General features: G+C 37.3%; 1 protein-coding gene across 2 annotated transcripts in view; it reads left to right on the forward strand.

Annotated features, from left to right (window-relative positions):
* Positions 1–16,440, forward strand: part of TEK (TEK receptor tyrosine kinase) — a 127,380-nt gene that overhangs the window by 75,246 nt on the left and 35,694 nt on the right. For both annotated transcript variants that reach the window (XM_066257377.1, XM_066257376.1), the window contains exons 7-10: positions 1,059–1,187; positions 8,747–8,898; positions 10,382–10,526; positions 15,554–15,715. In XM_066257377.1, coding sequence (XP_066113474.1) covers positions 1,059–1,187; positions 8,747–8,898; positions 10,382–10,526; positions 15,554–15,715 — 588 coding nt within the window. The remainder of the gene's footprint in view (positions 1–1,058; positions 1,188–8,746; positions 8,899–10,381; positions 10,527–15,553; positions 15,716–16,440) is intronic.

Here is a 16,440-nt window from a genome sequence, read left to right on the forward strand (position 1 = left end):
CTTATTCTATAAATCCTTGGTTCTAACTTCTTCTATTCAGCTAGTCTTTAGTTGGTTATTTAGGTTGATTATTCTATATGTTAGTTGTAATTCCAGTTTGGTCCTAGGAGGAGGTTAGTGTTACATCTACCTAATTCACTGCCATCTTGGATCCTCTTTTGTGGTCACTTTCTTATAGTTTTTATTTCTCTGCTTAGATTACTTATTGTTCCATTTGTTATGAGCTTAGTTATTACAATCGCTTTAAATTTTTGTCTAGTATTTCTAACTTCTGGGTCATCAAGGTTGATCTTTGTTTATTTTCTTCTTATGTTGAGTAATTTGAAATTGTATCTTAAACATTGTGAATGTTACATTGTGGCATCTCTGGAGTATAATATATTCCTTTGAGGAAAATAGATTTTTGTTTTATTGTTTTAGCAAGAAATTAACTTGGTAGGACTAAAACTGAAAATTATAACTCCTACGCATCCCATCCACTCAACTTCAGTTCAGTTCTTTTATCCTTAGCTGAGCTGCTTTGAATCTACCTTTAGCATGTGTGGTTCAGGGACCAGATAAAGATTTTGAAATGCTGCTCTTTGATTGTCCCTTTCTAGATTTTTCCCTCTCATTTTTCAGTGGCTGTGGTTGCCCTGACTCTGTCTTCTGGTTCTTTGGAGTTTAGTTTCCCTGCTAGGTATCAACTGTACCCCAACCATTAGACTAAAAGCTAAAAATGGGAAGCACACCAATCCCATCTTTCAAATTTCAGTTCCGCTTTAGAATCTCCTTGGTTCCTATCCCCCACTTTTCAGTGCTCAGATAGTTGTTTTTTATATCATATATAGTTGTTACTTATAAAAATGTTGACCTAATAAGAACTTATTCAACTCTCCTAGAAGCAGAATTTCCCAACCATTTAGGTTCCTGTTAATTCAGATAAATGATGCAGATAAATCACATACTACTTTAAATGAATCAGTGAGGTTGACTGGAAAGAAAAATAAAACTAGCTGCCAACACTCAGAGTCTCTTCCTTCTGTTTCAGCACTGGTTTTTGATGTCTTTGTTCACAGCATGCCAGCCTGGGTATTACGGGCCAGACTGTAAGCTCAAGTGCAGTTGCACCAATGGGGAGACCTGTGATCGGTTCCAAGGATGCCTCTGCTCCCCAGGACGCCAAGGGCTCCAGTGTGAGAAAGAAGGTAAAGCAAGGTAACACTGTACTCAGGGCCTTGTTCAGCACGACTGAACCAAGCTTTGCCGGTATCATTCCTGCCCCAGTAGCACAAGATTCTCAAATGACTTCTGTTTCTATCCAGAAGTTGGGACGACTATATCCCACATCCTTAACAACTGCTTTCTGATACTTTTCTGTGGACTCTTACATTGGCTCTTATTTCCTTTTCCACTAGAAATAAACCGTATGCTCTAACACATTAAGTGATGACTCTCCAGCTGAGAGCTCTGCCTATTTTTTCTGCTCCCTTCTCTAGGACCAGCCTTTCCCCAGGTTTGCACAACAGGGAAATAACTACTTCTATAAAGAAAAATATGCAAAATGAAATGCTAAACAATTCTAGTTCAGAAATTATCATGGAGCAGAGGTTGGCAAACATGGTCCCACCAACCATAGCTCATCTAATATTTCTTATGCATCTTTATTAAGATATAATTTTTATACCTTGAAGTTTATTCTTTTAAAGTATATAATTTCAGTGATTTTTAGTATATTTTTAGAGTTGTGCAATCCTTGCCAGAATCTAATGTTAGTGTATATCCATCATACCAAAAGAAATCTTGTACTTGTTAGCAGTTACATTTTTCCCTTCTTCCAGCCTCTGGTGACTATTAACTACTTTATGTATATACAAGTTTGCTTATTCTTGACAGCTGTATACTGTAAATAAGATTATATAATATGTGGTCTTTAGTGGCTGACTTCTTTCACTTAGCATACTGTTCTCATGTTGTAGCACATATCAGTGCTTTATTCCTTTGTATTGCTCCACCATCTGTTGTCACAAAGAAAATGTTATAGGAACATAGCCACACCATTTGTTTACAGTATATCATGTATGGCTACTTTTACATAAGTTGAATAGTTACCACAGAGAACTTACAGTCTGCAAAGCTGAAAATATTGTCTAGTCCTTTTCAGAAGAATTTGCTAATTCCTGCCCCAGAATATGCCTTTTAAAATTACAAGAAGCATATTTTCAAAATTAAAAATAATGCACATGTCTTACTTTTTCAATCAAATAGAAATATTATAGAAAGAAACACATACCCAGTAAAATCTACACTGAGAGTAGTAAGACAAGTATAGCCTTTTCTCTGAGTTTTCAAAATCATAACAAATATGGGGGAAATACCGAGTGTTGTTTTTTTCAAAGGCTTGTCAGTGTTATAGTTTCCCCAGTATTTGGACTTTGTTACAGGGCAGGAATCTGGGAGGGCTTAGGAAGGGAAGGAAACGCTTTGGGGCTACTATAGTAATTGACTGAAAGCAGATAACTAACAAGCTTTACAATGTGCATTTTCTATTTTACTCTTTTCTTTCTGTTCTAAGGCTGATGCTGCAAAGGTGTGAGAAATCTCAGACCTAGCACCAGACCGTGAGCTTCCAGAGGGCAGTTCCCCTTTCCTAACTAACACCATTTCACCCTCCACCTGTATATCAACCTTCGCCTCCATTCAGCTGCAGACAGTGCAAGGGGACCGTGAAGGAGACAGATGGTTTAAAAGTGTCAAAACACTTTTTAAAATTCCTACTGAATCACTACTTAAGCTAAAAAAATTTTGATAAATTTTCTAATCACAATCTTCCCAAGTCTACAGATATATTTAGGCCTTACTTTTGTGGTCATAGACCCTTTTCTACTCCACACACTTTACCCGTTTCATTCTAGGCCTGCAGAATAAGATATCAATATAAACTATCACAATCGGCCCCACCTTTTCCCACCACTGATACAGAACAGCATGTCAGTAACTACTGCTCTTGGGAAACCTTCATCTCCCAGTAAAGAATATACTGGACTGTTTCAACCATGCTTCACCTTTAGTCACAAATGGCCCAAGGTTATCTAAGATCCTATAGTTCAGAATCAAATTGTTGAATCTTAGAATTATTCATTGTCTGCTTTACAAATATTGGGCAAGGAATTCTGTATCTTTGTTGCAATCAGAAGTATTTTTTCTTCTCTCAGTATTAGAAGTAACCTTTTTTTACTTGACTGTTGACTATAAATTGATTTGGGGGTTATATGCCCCCCAAAACTTTATTTCTTAGCTATAAATCTGACTATTACTAATTATCTGCTACTTGCAGACTTCCCATTCAATGAGATATCTCTTATATATCAATACCAATGATCATGTTTGTTGATCAGCAGTATCATGGGGTTGTTGTTCGCTGACTAGAAGAACTAATTTTTCTTTTCACTTTTGTTCATGTAAAAATTCTCTTATGCAAAACCGGTCATAGAAATGGCGCCGTGAGGACATGGACCGAAAAATCTCCCCAAAATTTCAACAAGTTCAACAACCAGAGACAGAAAAATCTATCCTTGGAGCATCCAAGAGTTTCACACCCTGAAGGTGAAGTGCTATCAACAAGACCACTCTCAGGTGCCATTAAGAAAAAGGAAATCAAATATCATGGATACAAAAGAAAGAAGTAACACAGATAGATGTGGAAAAATCTATGGAGAAAAAATTTAATATATTGGAAACCTTGGAGCTAAATGACAGAGAATTTAAAATAGAAATCCTAAAAATACTCAGAGATATACAAGAAAACACAGAAAGGCAATTTAGGGAGCCCAGAAAACAACTCAACAAACACAAAGAATATATTACCAAGGAAATTGAAACTATAAAAACAAATCAAACAGAGATGAAAAACTCAATTCATGAACGGAAAAACAATGTAACAAGCTTAGCTAATAGAACAGGCCAGATAGAAGGTAGGATTAGTGACATAGAAGACAAGCAACTTGAGGCACAACAGAGAGAAGAGAGAGACTCAAAAATTTAAAAAAATGAGAAAGCCCTACAGGAATTGTCTGACTCCATCAAAAAGAATAACATAAGAATAATAGGTATATCAGAGGGAGAAGAGAGAGAAAATGGAATGGAGAATTTATTCAAACAAATAATAGACGAGAACTTCCCAAGCCTGTGGAAAGAACTAAAGCCTGAAATTCAAGAAGCAAACAGAACACCGAGTTTTCTAAACCACAACAAACCTACTCCAAGGCACATCATAATGAAAATGGCACAAACCAACGACAAAGGGAAAATTCAAGGCAGCCAGGGAAAAGAAGAATACAACATATAAAGGGAATCCATAACTGTCAATAATTACACTAAACGTAAATGTATTAAACTCACCAATAAAAAGACACAGAGTAGCAGAATGGATTAAAATAGAAAATACAACTGTATGCTGCCTACAAGAAATACATCTAAGCAACAGGATAAAAACAAATTTAAAGTGAAAAGCTGGAAAGCAATACTCCAAGCAAATAACATCCAAAAAAAAGCAGGCATAGCAATACTTATATCTAATAATGCTGACTACAAGACAGCAAAAGTACTCAGAGACAAAAATGGTCATTTCATAATGATTAAGGGGATATTGAATCAAGAAGACATAGCAATCCTTAATATATATGCACCAAACCAAGGAGCACCAAAATATATGACAGCTACTTATTGACCTAAAAAAACACTGACAAAAATACAATCATACTTGGAGACCTCAATACACTGCTGACGGCTCTAGATCAGTCATCCAAACAGAAAATCAATAAAGATATAGTGGCCTTAAACGAAACACTAGAGAACCTGAATATGATAGACATCTACAGGATACTTTATCCCAAAATGACAGAGTATACATTTTTCTCTAGTGTACATGGAACATTCTCAAGAATTGACCATATGTTGGGCCATAAAAATAACATCAGCATATTCAGAAAAACTGAAATTGTACCAAGCATATTTTCTGATTATAAAGCCTTGAAATTAGAATTCAACTGCAAAAAAGAGAAAAAAAAACCCCACAAAAATGTAGAAACTAAACAAGATACTTTTAAAAAATGAATGGGTCAAAGAAGAAATAAGCGCAGAGATCAAAAGATATATACAGACAAATGAAAATGACAATACAACATATCAGAATCTATGGGATGCAGCAAAAGCAGTGATAAGAGGGAAGTTCATATCACTTCAGGCTTATGTGAACAAACAAGAGAGAGCCCAAGTGAACCACTTAACTTTACACTTTAAGGAACTGGAAAAAGTAGAACAAAAACAACTCAAAACCAGCCGAAGAAAGGAGATAATAAAAATCAGAGCAGAAGTAAATGAAATAGAGAACAGAAAAACTATAGAAAAAATTAATAGAACAAGGAGCTGGTTCTTTGAAAAGATCAACAAAATTGACAAACCCCGGGCAAGACTTACCAAGGAAAAAAGAGAAAAGACTCATATAAACAAAATCCAAAATGAAAGAGGAGAAATCACCACAGACATTGTAGATATACAAAGAATTATTGTAGATTACTATGAAAAACTTTATGCCACTAAATTCAACAACCTAGAAGAAATGGATAAATTCCTAGAACAATACAACCTTCCTAGACTGAGTCAAGAAGAAGCAGAAAGCCTAAACAGACCTATTAGTAGAGAAGAAATAGAAAAAACCATTAAAAACCTCCCAAAATATAAAAGTCCAGGCCCAGACGGCTATACTAGTGAATTCTATCAAACATTCAAAGAAGACTTGGTTCCTATTCTACTGAAAGTCTTCCAAAAAATTGAAAAAGAAGCAATACTTCCAAACACATTTTATGAGGCCAACATAACCCTCATACCAAAACCTGGCAAGGATGGCACAAAAAAAGAAAACTACAGACCAATATCTCTAATGTATACAGATGCTAAAATACTAAACAAAATACTGGCAAATTGAATACAACAAGATATTAAAAAATAATACATCATGATCAAGTGGGATTCATCCCAGAATCTCAAGGATGGTTCAACATACATAAAATGGTTAATGTAATACACCATATCAACAAAACAAAGAACAAAAACCACATGATCTTATCAATAGATGCAGAAAAGGCATTCGATAAAATACAACACAACTTTATGTTTAAGGCACTCAACAAAATGGGTATAGAAGGAAAATATCTCAATGTGATAAAGGCCATATATAATAAACCATCAGCCAACATCATATTAAATGGCATAAAACTTAGGACTTTCCCCCTTAAATCAGGAACAAGACAGGGTTGTCCACTCTCTCCACTCTTATTTAACGTAGTGCTAGAAGTTCTGGCCAGAGCAATCAGACAAAAGAAATAAAAGGCATCCATATTGGAAAAGAAGAAGTAAAGGTATCACTTTTTGCAGATGATATGATCCTATACATCGAAAACCCCAAAGACTCCACAAAAAGATTACTAGAAACAATAAACCAATACAGTAAGTTCGCAGGATATAAAATTAACATACAAAAGTCCATAGTCTTTCTATATGCCAACAATGAAATATTAGAAAACGAACTCAAAAAAATAATTCCCTTCACGATTGCAACAAAAAAAATAAAATACCTAGGAATAAACATAACAAAGAATGTAAAGGACCTATATAATGAAAACTATAAAGCATTGTTAAGGGAAATCAAAAAAGATACAATGAGATGGAAGAATATTCCTTGTTCATGGATAGGAAGAATAAATATAATCAAAATGGCCATATTACCCAAAGCAATATATAAATTTATTGCAATTCCCATCAAAATTCCTATGACATTCTTTAAAGAAATGAAACAAAAAATCATCAGATTTATATGGAACTATAAAAAACCCCGAATAGCCAAAGCAATCCTAAGGAAAAAGAATGAAGCTGGGGGCATTACAATACCTGACTTCAAACTCTATTATAGGGCCATGACAATCAAAACAGCATGGTATTGGCAGAAAAATAGACACTCAGACCAATGGAACAGAATAGAAAGTCCAGAAATAAAACCATATATATATGGTCAAATAATTTTTGATAAAGGAGCCAACAACACACAATGGAGAAAAGAAAGCCTCTTCAACAAATGGTGCTGGGAAAACTGGAAAGTCACATGCAAAAGAATGAAACTGGACTACAGTCTCTCTCCCTGTACAAAAATTAATTCAAAATTGATCAAAGACCTAAATACAATATAAGACCTGAAACAATAAAATACATAGAAGAAGACATAGGTACTAAACTCATGGACCTGGGTTTTAAAGAGCATTTTATGAATTTGACTCCAAAGGCAAGAGAAGTGAAGGCAAAGATAAATGAATGGGACTACATCAGACTAAAAAGTTTTTGCTCAGCAAGAGAAACTGACAACAAAATAAACAGACAGCCAACTAAATGGGAAATGATATTTTCAAACAACAGCTCAGGTAAGGGCCTAATATCCAAAATTTACAAAGAACTTATAAAACTCAACAACAAACAAACAAACAATCCAACAAAAAAATGGGAAGAGGACATAAACAGACACTTCTCCCAGGAAGAAATACAAATGGCCAACAGATATATGAAGAGATGCTCATCTTCATTAGTTTTAGAGAAATGCAAATCAAAACTACAATGTGATAGCACCTCACACCTGTTAGATTAGCTATTGTCAACAAGACAGGTAATAGCAAATGTTGGAGAGGCTGTGGAGAAAAAGGGACCCTCATTCACTGTTGGTGGGACTGTAACGTAGTGCAACCATTATGGAAAAAAGTGTGGTGGTTCCTCAAAAAACTGAAAATAGAACTACCTTATGACCCAGCAATTCCTCTACTGGGTATATACCCTAAAAACTCAGAAACATTGATATGTAAAGACACATGTAGTCGCATGTTCATTGCAGCATTGTTCACAGTGGCCAAGACATGGAAACAACCAAAAAGCCCTTCAATAGAAGACTGGATAAAGAAGATGTGGCACATATACACTATGGAATATTACTCAACCATAAGAAATGATGACATCGGATCATTTACAATGGTGGGATCTTGATAACATTATACGGATTGAAATTAGTAAATCAGAAAAAAACAAGAACCACATGATTCCATACATTGTTGGGACATAAAACGAGACTAAAAGACATGGACAAGAGTGTGGTGGTTACCGGGGGTGTGGGGGAGGGGGGCACGGGAGGGAAGAAGGAGAGGGGGAGTGGGAGGGGCGGGGCACAAAAAAAACTAGATAAAAGGTGACGGAGGACAATCTGACTTTGGGTGATGGGTAGGCAACATAATTGAATGACAAGATAATCAGGACATGTTTTCTTTGAATATATGTACCCTGATTTATTGATGTCACCCCATTAACATTAATAAAAATTTATTTTAAAAAAATTCTCTTAACAAGAAAGGAGACGTAGAATAAGGGCAGGGGAGATGTGGGCTCAATGACCACTTTAGTATTGAGATAGTACATCCTGGGTCCACTGTGGTACACAGTGCTATGGTGGACAGTATGGACTCAATTAAAAAAGATCTGAGCTTGTAGCTGGGCTCTGAGTGCCCCTTTCAGCATCTATAAGATGGGGACCACAATAGGACCCATCTCACCAGCCTAAAACAATATATTTGGAAAGTTCTTTTTCAGGAGTGACCTGATAAATGACCCCACTTTCACTATTACTACCTCTGCTGTGTTAAAAATTAGATTTCACAGTTCTGTTTTCTTCACTCAGGCATGCCAAGGAAGACCCCAAAGTTAGAGGATTTGCCAGATAACATAGAAGTAAACAGTGGTAAATTTAACCCCATCTGCAAAGCATCTGGCTGGCCACTACCTGCTAATGAAGAAATGACCCTGGTGAAGCCAGATGGGACAGTGCTCCATGTAAGAGTTATTCTATTTTTCTTTGGTGGGTTTTTTTTAGTGAGAGGAGGGGAGATAGTGAGACGGACTCCTGCATGCACCACGACTAGGATCCACATGGCAACTCCTGTCTTGGCTAATGCTTAAATCAACTGAGCTATTTTTAATACCTGAGACTGAAGCTCAGATCAATTGAGTCACTGGCTGCAGGAGGGTAAGAGGGAGAGAAAGGGTAAGGAGGGGTAGAGAAGGTGACGGTCACTTCTCTTCTGTGCCCTGATTGAGAATTGATCCCGGGACATCCACATACTGGGCTGATCTCTATCCACTGAGCAAACCGGCCAGGGCTGTAAGAGTTATTCTTAATCTGCCTTCATGACACTATTAGATGCTTTCAGTGCAGTAATGAACCAGCCTAAGGCTAGATTCCACCTAGGAATTTCATTGTCCTCGGCTATGATGTTGTTGACGTTAGATAGACATGTTCTTATATTTGTAGTTCAAAAACCATAATCCACAGACTCCCTTAAATTTGATTGCATTCCTTGGGTCTCTCTACTCCTTTACCTGACCCTTGTTTCTGGTGTTCACCACTGGTTAAGGCTATGACAGCATTCTTCTTTGCTGGAAAGGACTAAGGTACTTTTTCTAATACATTCTCTTCTCTCTCTTCCATTATCCCAAATTTCTCTGTGTCACAAATGATCCCCAGGAGGTTGGTATAATTTCTTATCTAACGATATTGAAACGTTTTGCTTACATGTCTCTCAAAGCTGACTGAAAACCAACCTGACAGATAGGCAGATCCCCGTGACCTCTTGGGGGCAGGATATGTATGTATGTAGAACATGCCATTACCAATGTCCACACATCAGATGTTCCTGATTCTGCTCAAACAACCCATTAGGTAGTAGAAACCAATTGAAAGTTCCCAAAACCTTGTTGGCTTTTCCACAAGTTAAGGGAAGCAGCAGCTGCCATGCAGTGAAGGCCAACCACCCCGTAGCCAGCTTCTTATGTAACATTACTTGTCCCCTTTCTGCAGAAGTGGAAACTGGCTGGGTGTAGTTAAGTAACTAAGGAATTGGTCATAAGTGGCAGAGCTGATATGTGAACTCAGGGGCATTGTGTCTTCAGAGCCCTGGCTTTTCCTTCTATACCACACTTGACAGCCCCTCAAACACTTCAGAAAGCCATCATATGCTCTCACCCAGCTCTCTGTATTAGACCAGAAAGGAACAAATTGCTTGTAACTATTTACCCCTCACTCCCAAACACACAAACACAACAGCAGGATCTGCGAGGGCATCAATCCAATATAAACTTTCAGGGCTACTACAATAGCTTTGGAAACAAGCCAGTGATTATACAAGCATTGCATTAAACTTAATCTCTCCTCGAAAACTTCTTATTAAACAATGAGATGGGGTCAGTGTTTTATGAACCTTTGTGTTTATGCCTCCCTACAAGCTTTTATTTTACTTTTTGTGTTTGACCTTTCCAGCCAAAAGACTTTAACCACACGGGCCACCTCTCAGTGGCCACCTTCACCATTCCCCGAGTCCTCCCCCCTGACTCAGGAGTCTGGGTCTGCAGTGTGAACACCGTGGCAGGGATGGTGGAAAAGCCTTTCAACATTTCTGTGAAAGGTAAGCTCCATTTTCCAGAGGAAGAGCTTGGATCCTTGATACACTTTGTTTATGTATCGCTGGGTGCTGCTTCTAGATAGAAATGTTATCTGACCACTAAAATGTCTTCTGGATATTTTCCAGAGTACTAAGTCTTTAAACATTTTTATGTGCATAAAAATGGAAAAGAAGGATTAAGAATATGACTTTGGAGTTACATCGCCCTGGGTTTGATTTTTGTCCCTTACAGCTAGTAACGTTGTGTGTGGCCCTGGGCAAAAGAATTTCACTCCTTTGAGCCTTTGTTTATTTGGAAGTGAAGCTTAGTTTATCTACCTCTCAGAGTTATTGTGAAGATTTATTAACTATATAAAACACTTGGAATTGTGTCTGGTACATGTCTGGCCATATTTATATTTCATATTAAGTTTCATCATTGTCGTCATTTCCTATTCATTATCATAGAGAATAATTTGGAAATTTTTTACTTTGAGGATTACTCACTTAGGTTGAAGCACAGGCTATGCTGTATAATTAACATGAATGATTCCCCCCCACACACATACTCAGTGTTGTATTTTTCCTGCTACTAATTTGTATTTCAAAATTCAAATTAATCTATGTGGATGTATGTACATTTGTAGCTTGAGGAGAAGAAATAAAGTGAAGGTCAATCCAAGCTAGCTTGGCTAGTGAACATACGGAAAGCAAAGGATTTTACATTGGAGAGTACATATGAATTCATTTAGACAGAAACACCTAGCAGCTCTTGGTCTATATCTTTGGAAAGCCAGTGAGCTACTGCCTCATATACTTCATCTTATTTATTCTTTATTAGAAACTTAAGCAATAGATATTGTTGTCTCCGCTCTACCAGTCAGAAAATAGGTTCAGAGGGTTTAGTTAACTGGTCTAAGGTAGTACATCTGATAAGCAATAAATCTCAATTTTGAATCTGGATTTCCTAGCTCCAAACCCTGCACCACTTTGCTGAGTCTCTTGTATTACTGACAAGGAGGCAAGAATACCAAGGTTGGTTTCTATTTGACCCACTTCATTATTTGACTAGGGATCTTTGGGAGAACTGAGAGGTGATTTCTATAAATGAAATGAATGTAAATATTTAGAACATAATCTTAAAAAAAATGTTCAATCATAACAGTAACATAAATAGAGACTCACAGATTTGGAATCTCCGCCCTGAGAAACCATGTCAACCACCTCAGAATCCTCAAGGTTTTTTTTTTGGATTACTGGAAAAACAAACTCAGATCAATTTTATTCAGAATATTCACATTATATTAAAATAATCTTTTACATCTGGAATGTTCTTGGAAGAAAGGAAACAATATAGAGACAAAGCAAATTATATTATTTTTTAAGCTTCTTGGAATGTTTATTTTCCATGGAAAATAAAAACAAACCCTGTTGCTAACATTCAGGATAATCTTATTTTTTATTTTTAAAATGGAAGACACAGCACATGACATCAATGCATAGATGCATCTCTAGTTCTAGGTTACTGAGGCCTTTTCACTGTCGTATTGATTAATATTCATGAAACGGAAATAGACATTAGGTAAATTAATCTGTTTCATTAATGGCACTATTAAAAAATAGATACTAGGCTTTATTATCAGAGTACAAATTGGTATGATGACTTTGGAAAACTGGCAATATATACTAAAGCTAATCATATACTTGCCCTATGACTTAGCAATTTAACTCTGAGATATATGCTCAAAAGAAATGAGTGTGTATGTTTAAAACAGACATCTTCAAGGATGTTCAGAGCAGTTTCATTCATAATAGCCCCAAATAAAATTAACTCAAATATTAGAAGGGATAAATATGGGAAGATATTAGAAGGGATAAATATATGGTAGTACATTCATAAGTATTGCTTTGCTAGGGCTGCTGTTACATGGTACCACAGAGAGGGAGCTAAAACAACAGAAATTGATTTGTCATGGTTCTGGAGCCTGAAGACCAAGATCAAGGTGCCAAGTTGGTTTCTTCTGCAGCCTCTCACTTAAGAGGCTTGTGGATGGTCTTCTCCATCTTCATAAAGTCTTCCCCATGTACGTGTGTGTATCCTAACAATCTTCTTATGAGGACAACAGTCATTTCCACTAGGAACTGCTCTAATAATCTCATTTGAACTTAATTACCTCCGTAAAGACCCTATCTCTAAATACAGTTACCTTCTGAAGTGCTGAGGGTTAAGACCTCAGCATATGAATTTGGGGGGAATGCAATTCAGCCATAACACCATACAATGGAAAACTAAACAACAAAAAAATTAATTCTTGCTACACTATGGATAAATTTAATAGACATAATAATGAGCAAAAGAAAGTACATGTTTTATGAATCCACTTATATAATGTTAAAGAACTGGCAAAGCTAATATATGGTGACAGAACTCATTATAATAGTTCCCTATTGACTAGGAGGGAACATATGGTACTGGTGCTTTTAGTGGGGGCTGGAAATGTTCTCTCTCTCAACCTGGGTAAGACTTTTATGGGTGTGTAAATAAGTAAAGTTCCTTGAGCTAACTTAAGATTTTTGCACTTTAAAATATGTATATATCACCCTGGCCAGTTTGCTCAGTGGATAGAGTGTCGGCCCAGCTTGTGGATGTCTTGGGTTTTATCCCTGGTCAGGGCACACATGAGAAGAGACCATCTGCTTTTCTTCCCCTCCTCTCCCTCTCCCTCTTCTCTCTCTCTTCTTCTCTCTCAACCAGTGGTTTAATTGATTGGAGTGTCGGCCTTGGGCACTGACACTCAGTTGGTCTGAGCACAGCCTCAGGTGCTAAGGATAGTTCAGTTGATTCAAACATTAGCTCCAGAGAGGAGTTGTGGGGTGGATTCCAGTAAGGGTGGATGTGGGATTCTGTCTCCCCAACTCCCCTCTTCCCACTTAAAAAAAAAGTTTATATATATGAATGATTGAAAGACAAAAACAAAACAATAAATTACTAAGAGGAAGCTTTTTGGAGCATTTTTTTTACCTTTGTAATATTCTTTCACAAGAGACTGGCACTAATAGTTATAATAAAATATACATTTTGATAATTTAAACAAACAGTTGTCCTGAGTGATCATACAAGGAAAGCATGGTTTAATGAATTTACTCACTTTTTTCAGAGTGCTGACTTCAGAAACTGACCTAAGGAAATGTGAATCTAGACCTACCTGACTTAACACTGGCATAGTCTGCCTCCAGGGCGTACTGTTTGATTAAGCTTCTTAATGACTTTATTATCCTGACCTCAGGCAACTTACTCCTCAGTCTCTATTTAGTCAGTCAATAGAATTTACTAAAGGACTATAATGTTCTACACTACAAGGAAAAACAAGAAAAAGCTCTCCCATTATGAAGCTTTCATTCCCATAGAGAGATATAACCAATGAACAAATAAATGAGTGAAATGTCTAGTTTGCTAAGATGCCGAGTGCCATGGAGAAGACTAAAGCAGAAATGGGGGTAGAGAATGCTAGGGCAGGGCTGGAGGGGTGACTAATTTAAAATAGGGTAGTCATGCTTCCTGAGAGGATGATATTGAGCAAAGACTTAAAGGTCATTCTTATGGATGCTGAGTCAAAACATTAAGACAGAGAGATAAAGTAAAATTATTGAACATTTTAATGTCTCCTAAAATCTGAAAGAGTCTACATGATATAAAATACACTCTTGTGAAATAAAAATCCCCAACAATTAAGCATGTCAAAGGTCAGGCTACTGGAACTATAGAGCTAGTGGAAATTCAGTTGGCAAACAATTATTTAGCACCTGGTGAACAAACCTAGTCTTTGCCTTAATGGAGTGTAGAGTCTACTGCAGTGTTCTACAACCATTTTATTATTATCCATTAAGCAACCCTTTTAGAAATTTTATTCCAAAACTCTGCTCCCATCACCATAAAAAGGTAACATCACAGATGTACTGTGGCTCTGTGGGAGGCTACAAACCATTGTAATAGTTAAGGTTTTTTTATATCCCAAGAACCAATTTTCACCTCCTTGGTAGGGTGCTATTGTTCCTTCTGAGAATGCATGGTCTTTAAGATGGAGAGGTTATCCTGGGTTATCCAGATGGATAAACTCTAATCACATGAGTCCTTAAAAGCAAAGAATCTTTCCTGGCTCTAATCAGAAAGATATGTTACAATGGAAGAAGGGTCAGAGAGATACAACTTGCTGACTTTGAAGATGAAGGAAGGAATGCATGTAGTTTCTAGAAGGCAGAAAGAACAAGAAAACAAATTCTCCCGTAGAAAATGCAGAAAGAAACACACCCCACTAACACTTAGCCCAGTGAGACCCATGTCTGATTTCTGACCTTCAGAGTTGTAAAATTATTATTTTTAGCTCCCCCACCTCCCAAAAAGAGAAAGAGAAAGAATACATAGTCTAGTGGGAGGTCCAATATCAAATAATCACACAAAGTCACAAAGAATAATAAACTCTGAAAATTACAATGAAGCAAAAGTATAAGTTCTTTGAGAGCCTAGCTGAGCTTCTAGGATAGCTCTTGTGAAGAAGTCACATTGGAGGCAAGGGTTGAATGGTGGGTAAGAGTTAACTGGAGAATAGTGGAAGGTGGAGCGTTCCTTCCCTGAGAATGACATCTACAAAGAATCCAAGACAAAGGAGCATGATGTATTGTTAGTCAGATGAACTGAAAGCTGGTCCATGGGACAAGAGGGTGCTGGATAAGGGGAAGAGGAGGCTGGATGGAGGCAGGAGCTCACTCCTGCAAGGCCTCAGGTCATGGTACACATTTTAGGTTTTATTCTAAATGTAATGGAAATCCATTGCAAGGTCTTGAGCACAGGAGTACTCATTTTAATAAAGCACTTTGACTGTGATAATGGATTGGAGAGGCAAGAGTTAAGTGGAGAGACCATGAAGCAGGTGACTACATTGACTCTGAGGGGGAGTTGTTGGAACTGTGAAGGCACTCACCCTCTCCCCTAACTAAGAACAATGATAAAACCCAAATATAAGAACTAATCTGATGGCTGACATTTTGTTTAGTTCTTCCAAAGCCCTTGAATGCCCCAAACGTGATTGACATTGGACATAACTTTGCTGTCATCAACATCAGCTCTGAACCTTACTTTGGGGATGGACCAATCAAATCCAAGAAGCTCCTCTACAAACCTGTCAATCATTATGAGGCATGGCGGCACATTCAAGGTAAGGTTTGGACAGGAAAAGCTCCATTGAGCTGGAGGTGTGGGACCAGGAAAAAAATGTTTCCCAAATACAGAAATCCCTCTCCTTGTCTCAGCTCTCTACCCCATGGTGGTGGCTATAGCAGAGGATTTCATTTCAGAGTATACAAGCTAAAGTGTGGGGCCCTCTGAGTTCTGGGGCCAACTTTCTAAAATTCGGGGGTACTATGGAACAGAGAACAGACCACATCAGGAGTTACCATCTATATCAATATTTCTTTTTCAGGCTTCCTGGCTCTGCAATCCTGTTTTTAGTTCCTCCATCTTGGTTGGTCACAGTGAAAGACACATATTTATGCTATAAGTATGATAACAGGAAATTCCAGGGTCTGCTGGAAAGACAAAGAGACCTAATCTGCTAGAATTTGAGGGATGAGTGTTGCTACTATATTGAGTTGTTTTTTCTTGTTTTCATTTGAATCTTGCCCTGTCCTGGAGGCCCCTAACCCACAGAGATTTTGAGAGAAATTTGGGCCTGAAAAGTTTAGGTTGGGGCAGAGTGGAGTGAAGTAGGGGGAGGGGGTATGTGGGCAAAGAGCACATGCTCCTCCCCCAACTTCCTGAATGAAAAAATAATAATTCTACAAAATGTGCTCAAATGTCTAAAGTTCATAAAAATAGCTTAATTGATTTGTTAAATTCATTTTGAAACACAAATTGGAGTTTAGTTGGTTGCATGATGATGTA

This window comes from Saccopteryx bilineata, chromosome 2 (genome assembly GCF_036850765.1).
Source record: "Saccopteryx bilineata isolate mSacBil1 chromosome 2, mSacBil1_pri_phased_curated, whole genome shotgun sequence".
Lineage (NCBI taxonomy): Eukaryota > Metazoa > Chordata > Mammalia > Chiroptera > Emballonuridae > Saccopteryx > Saccopteryx bilineata.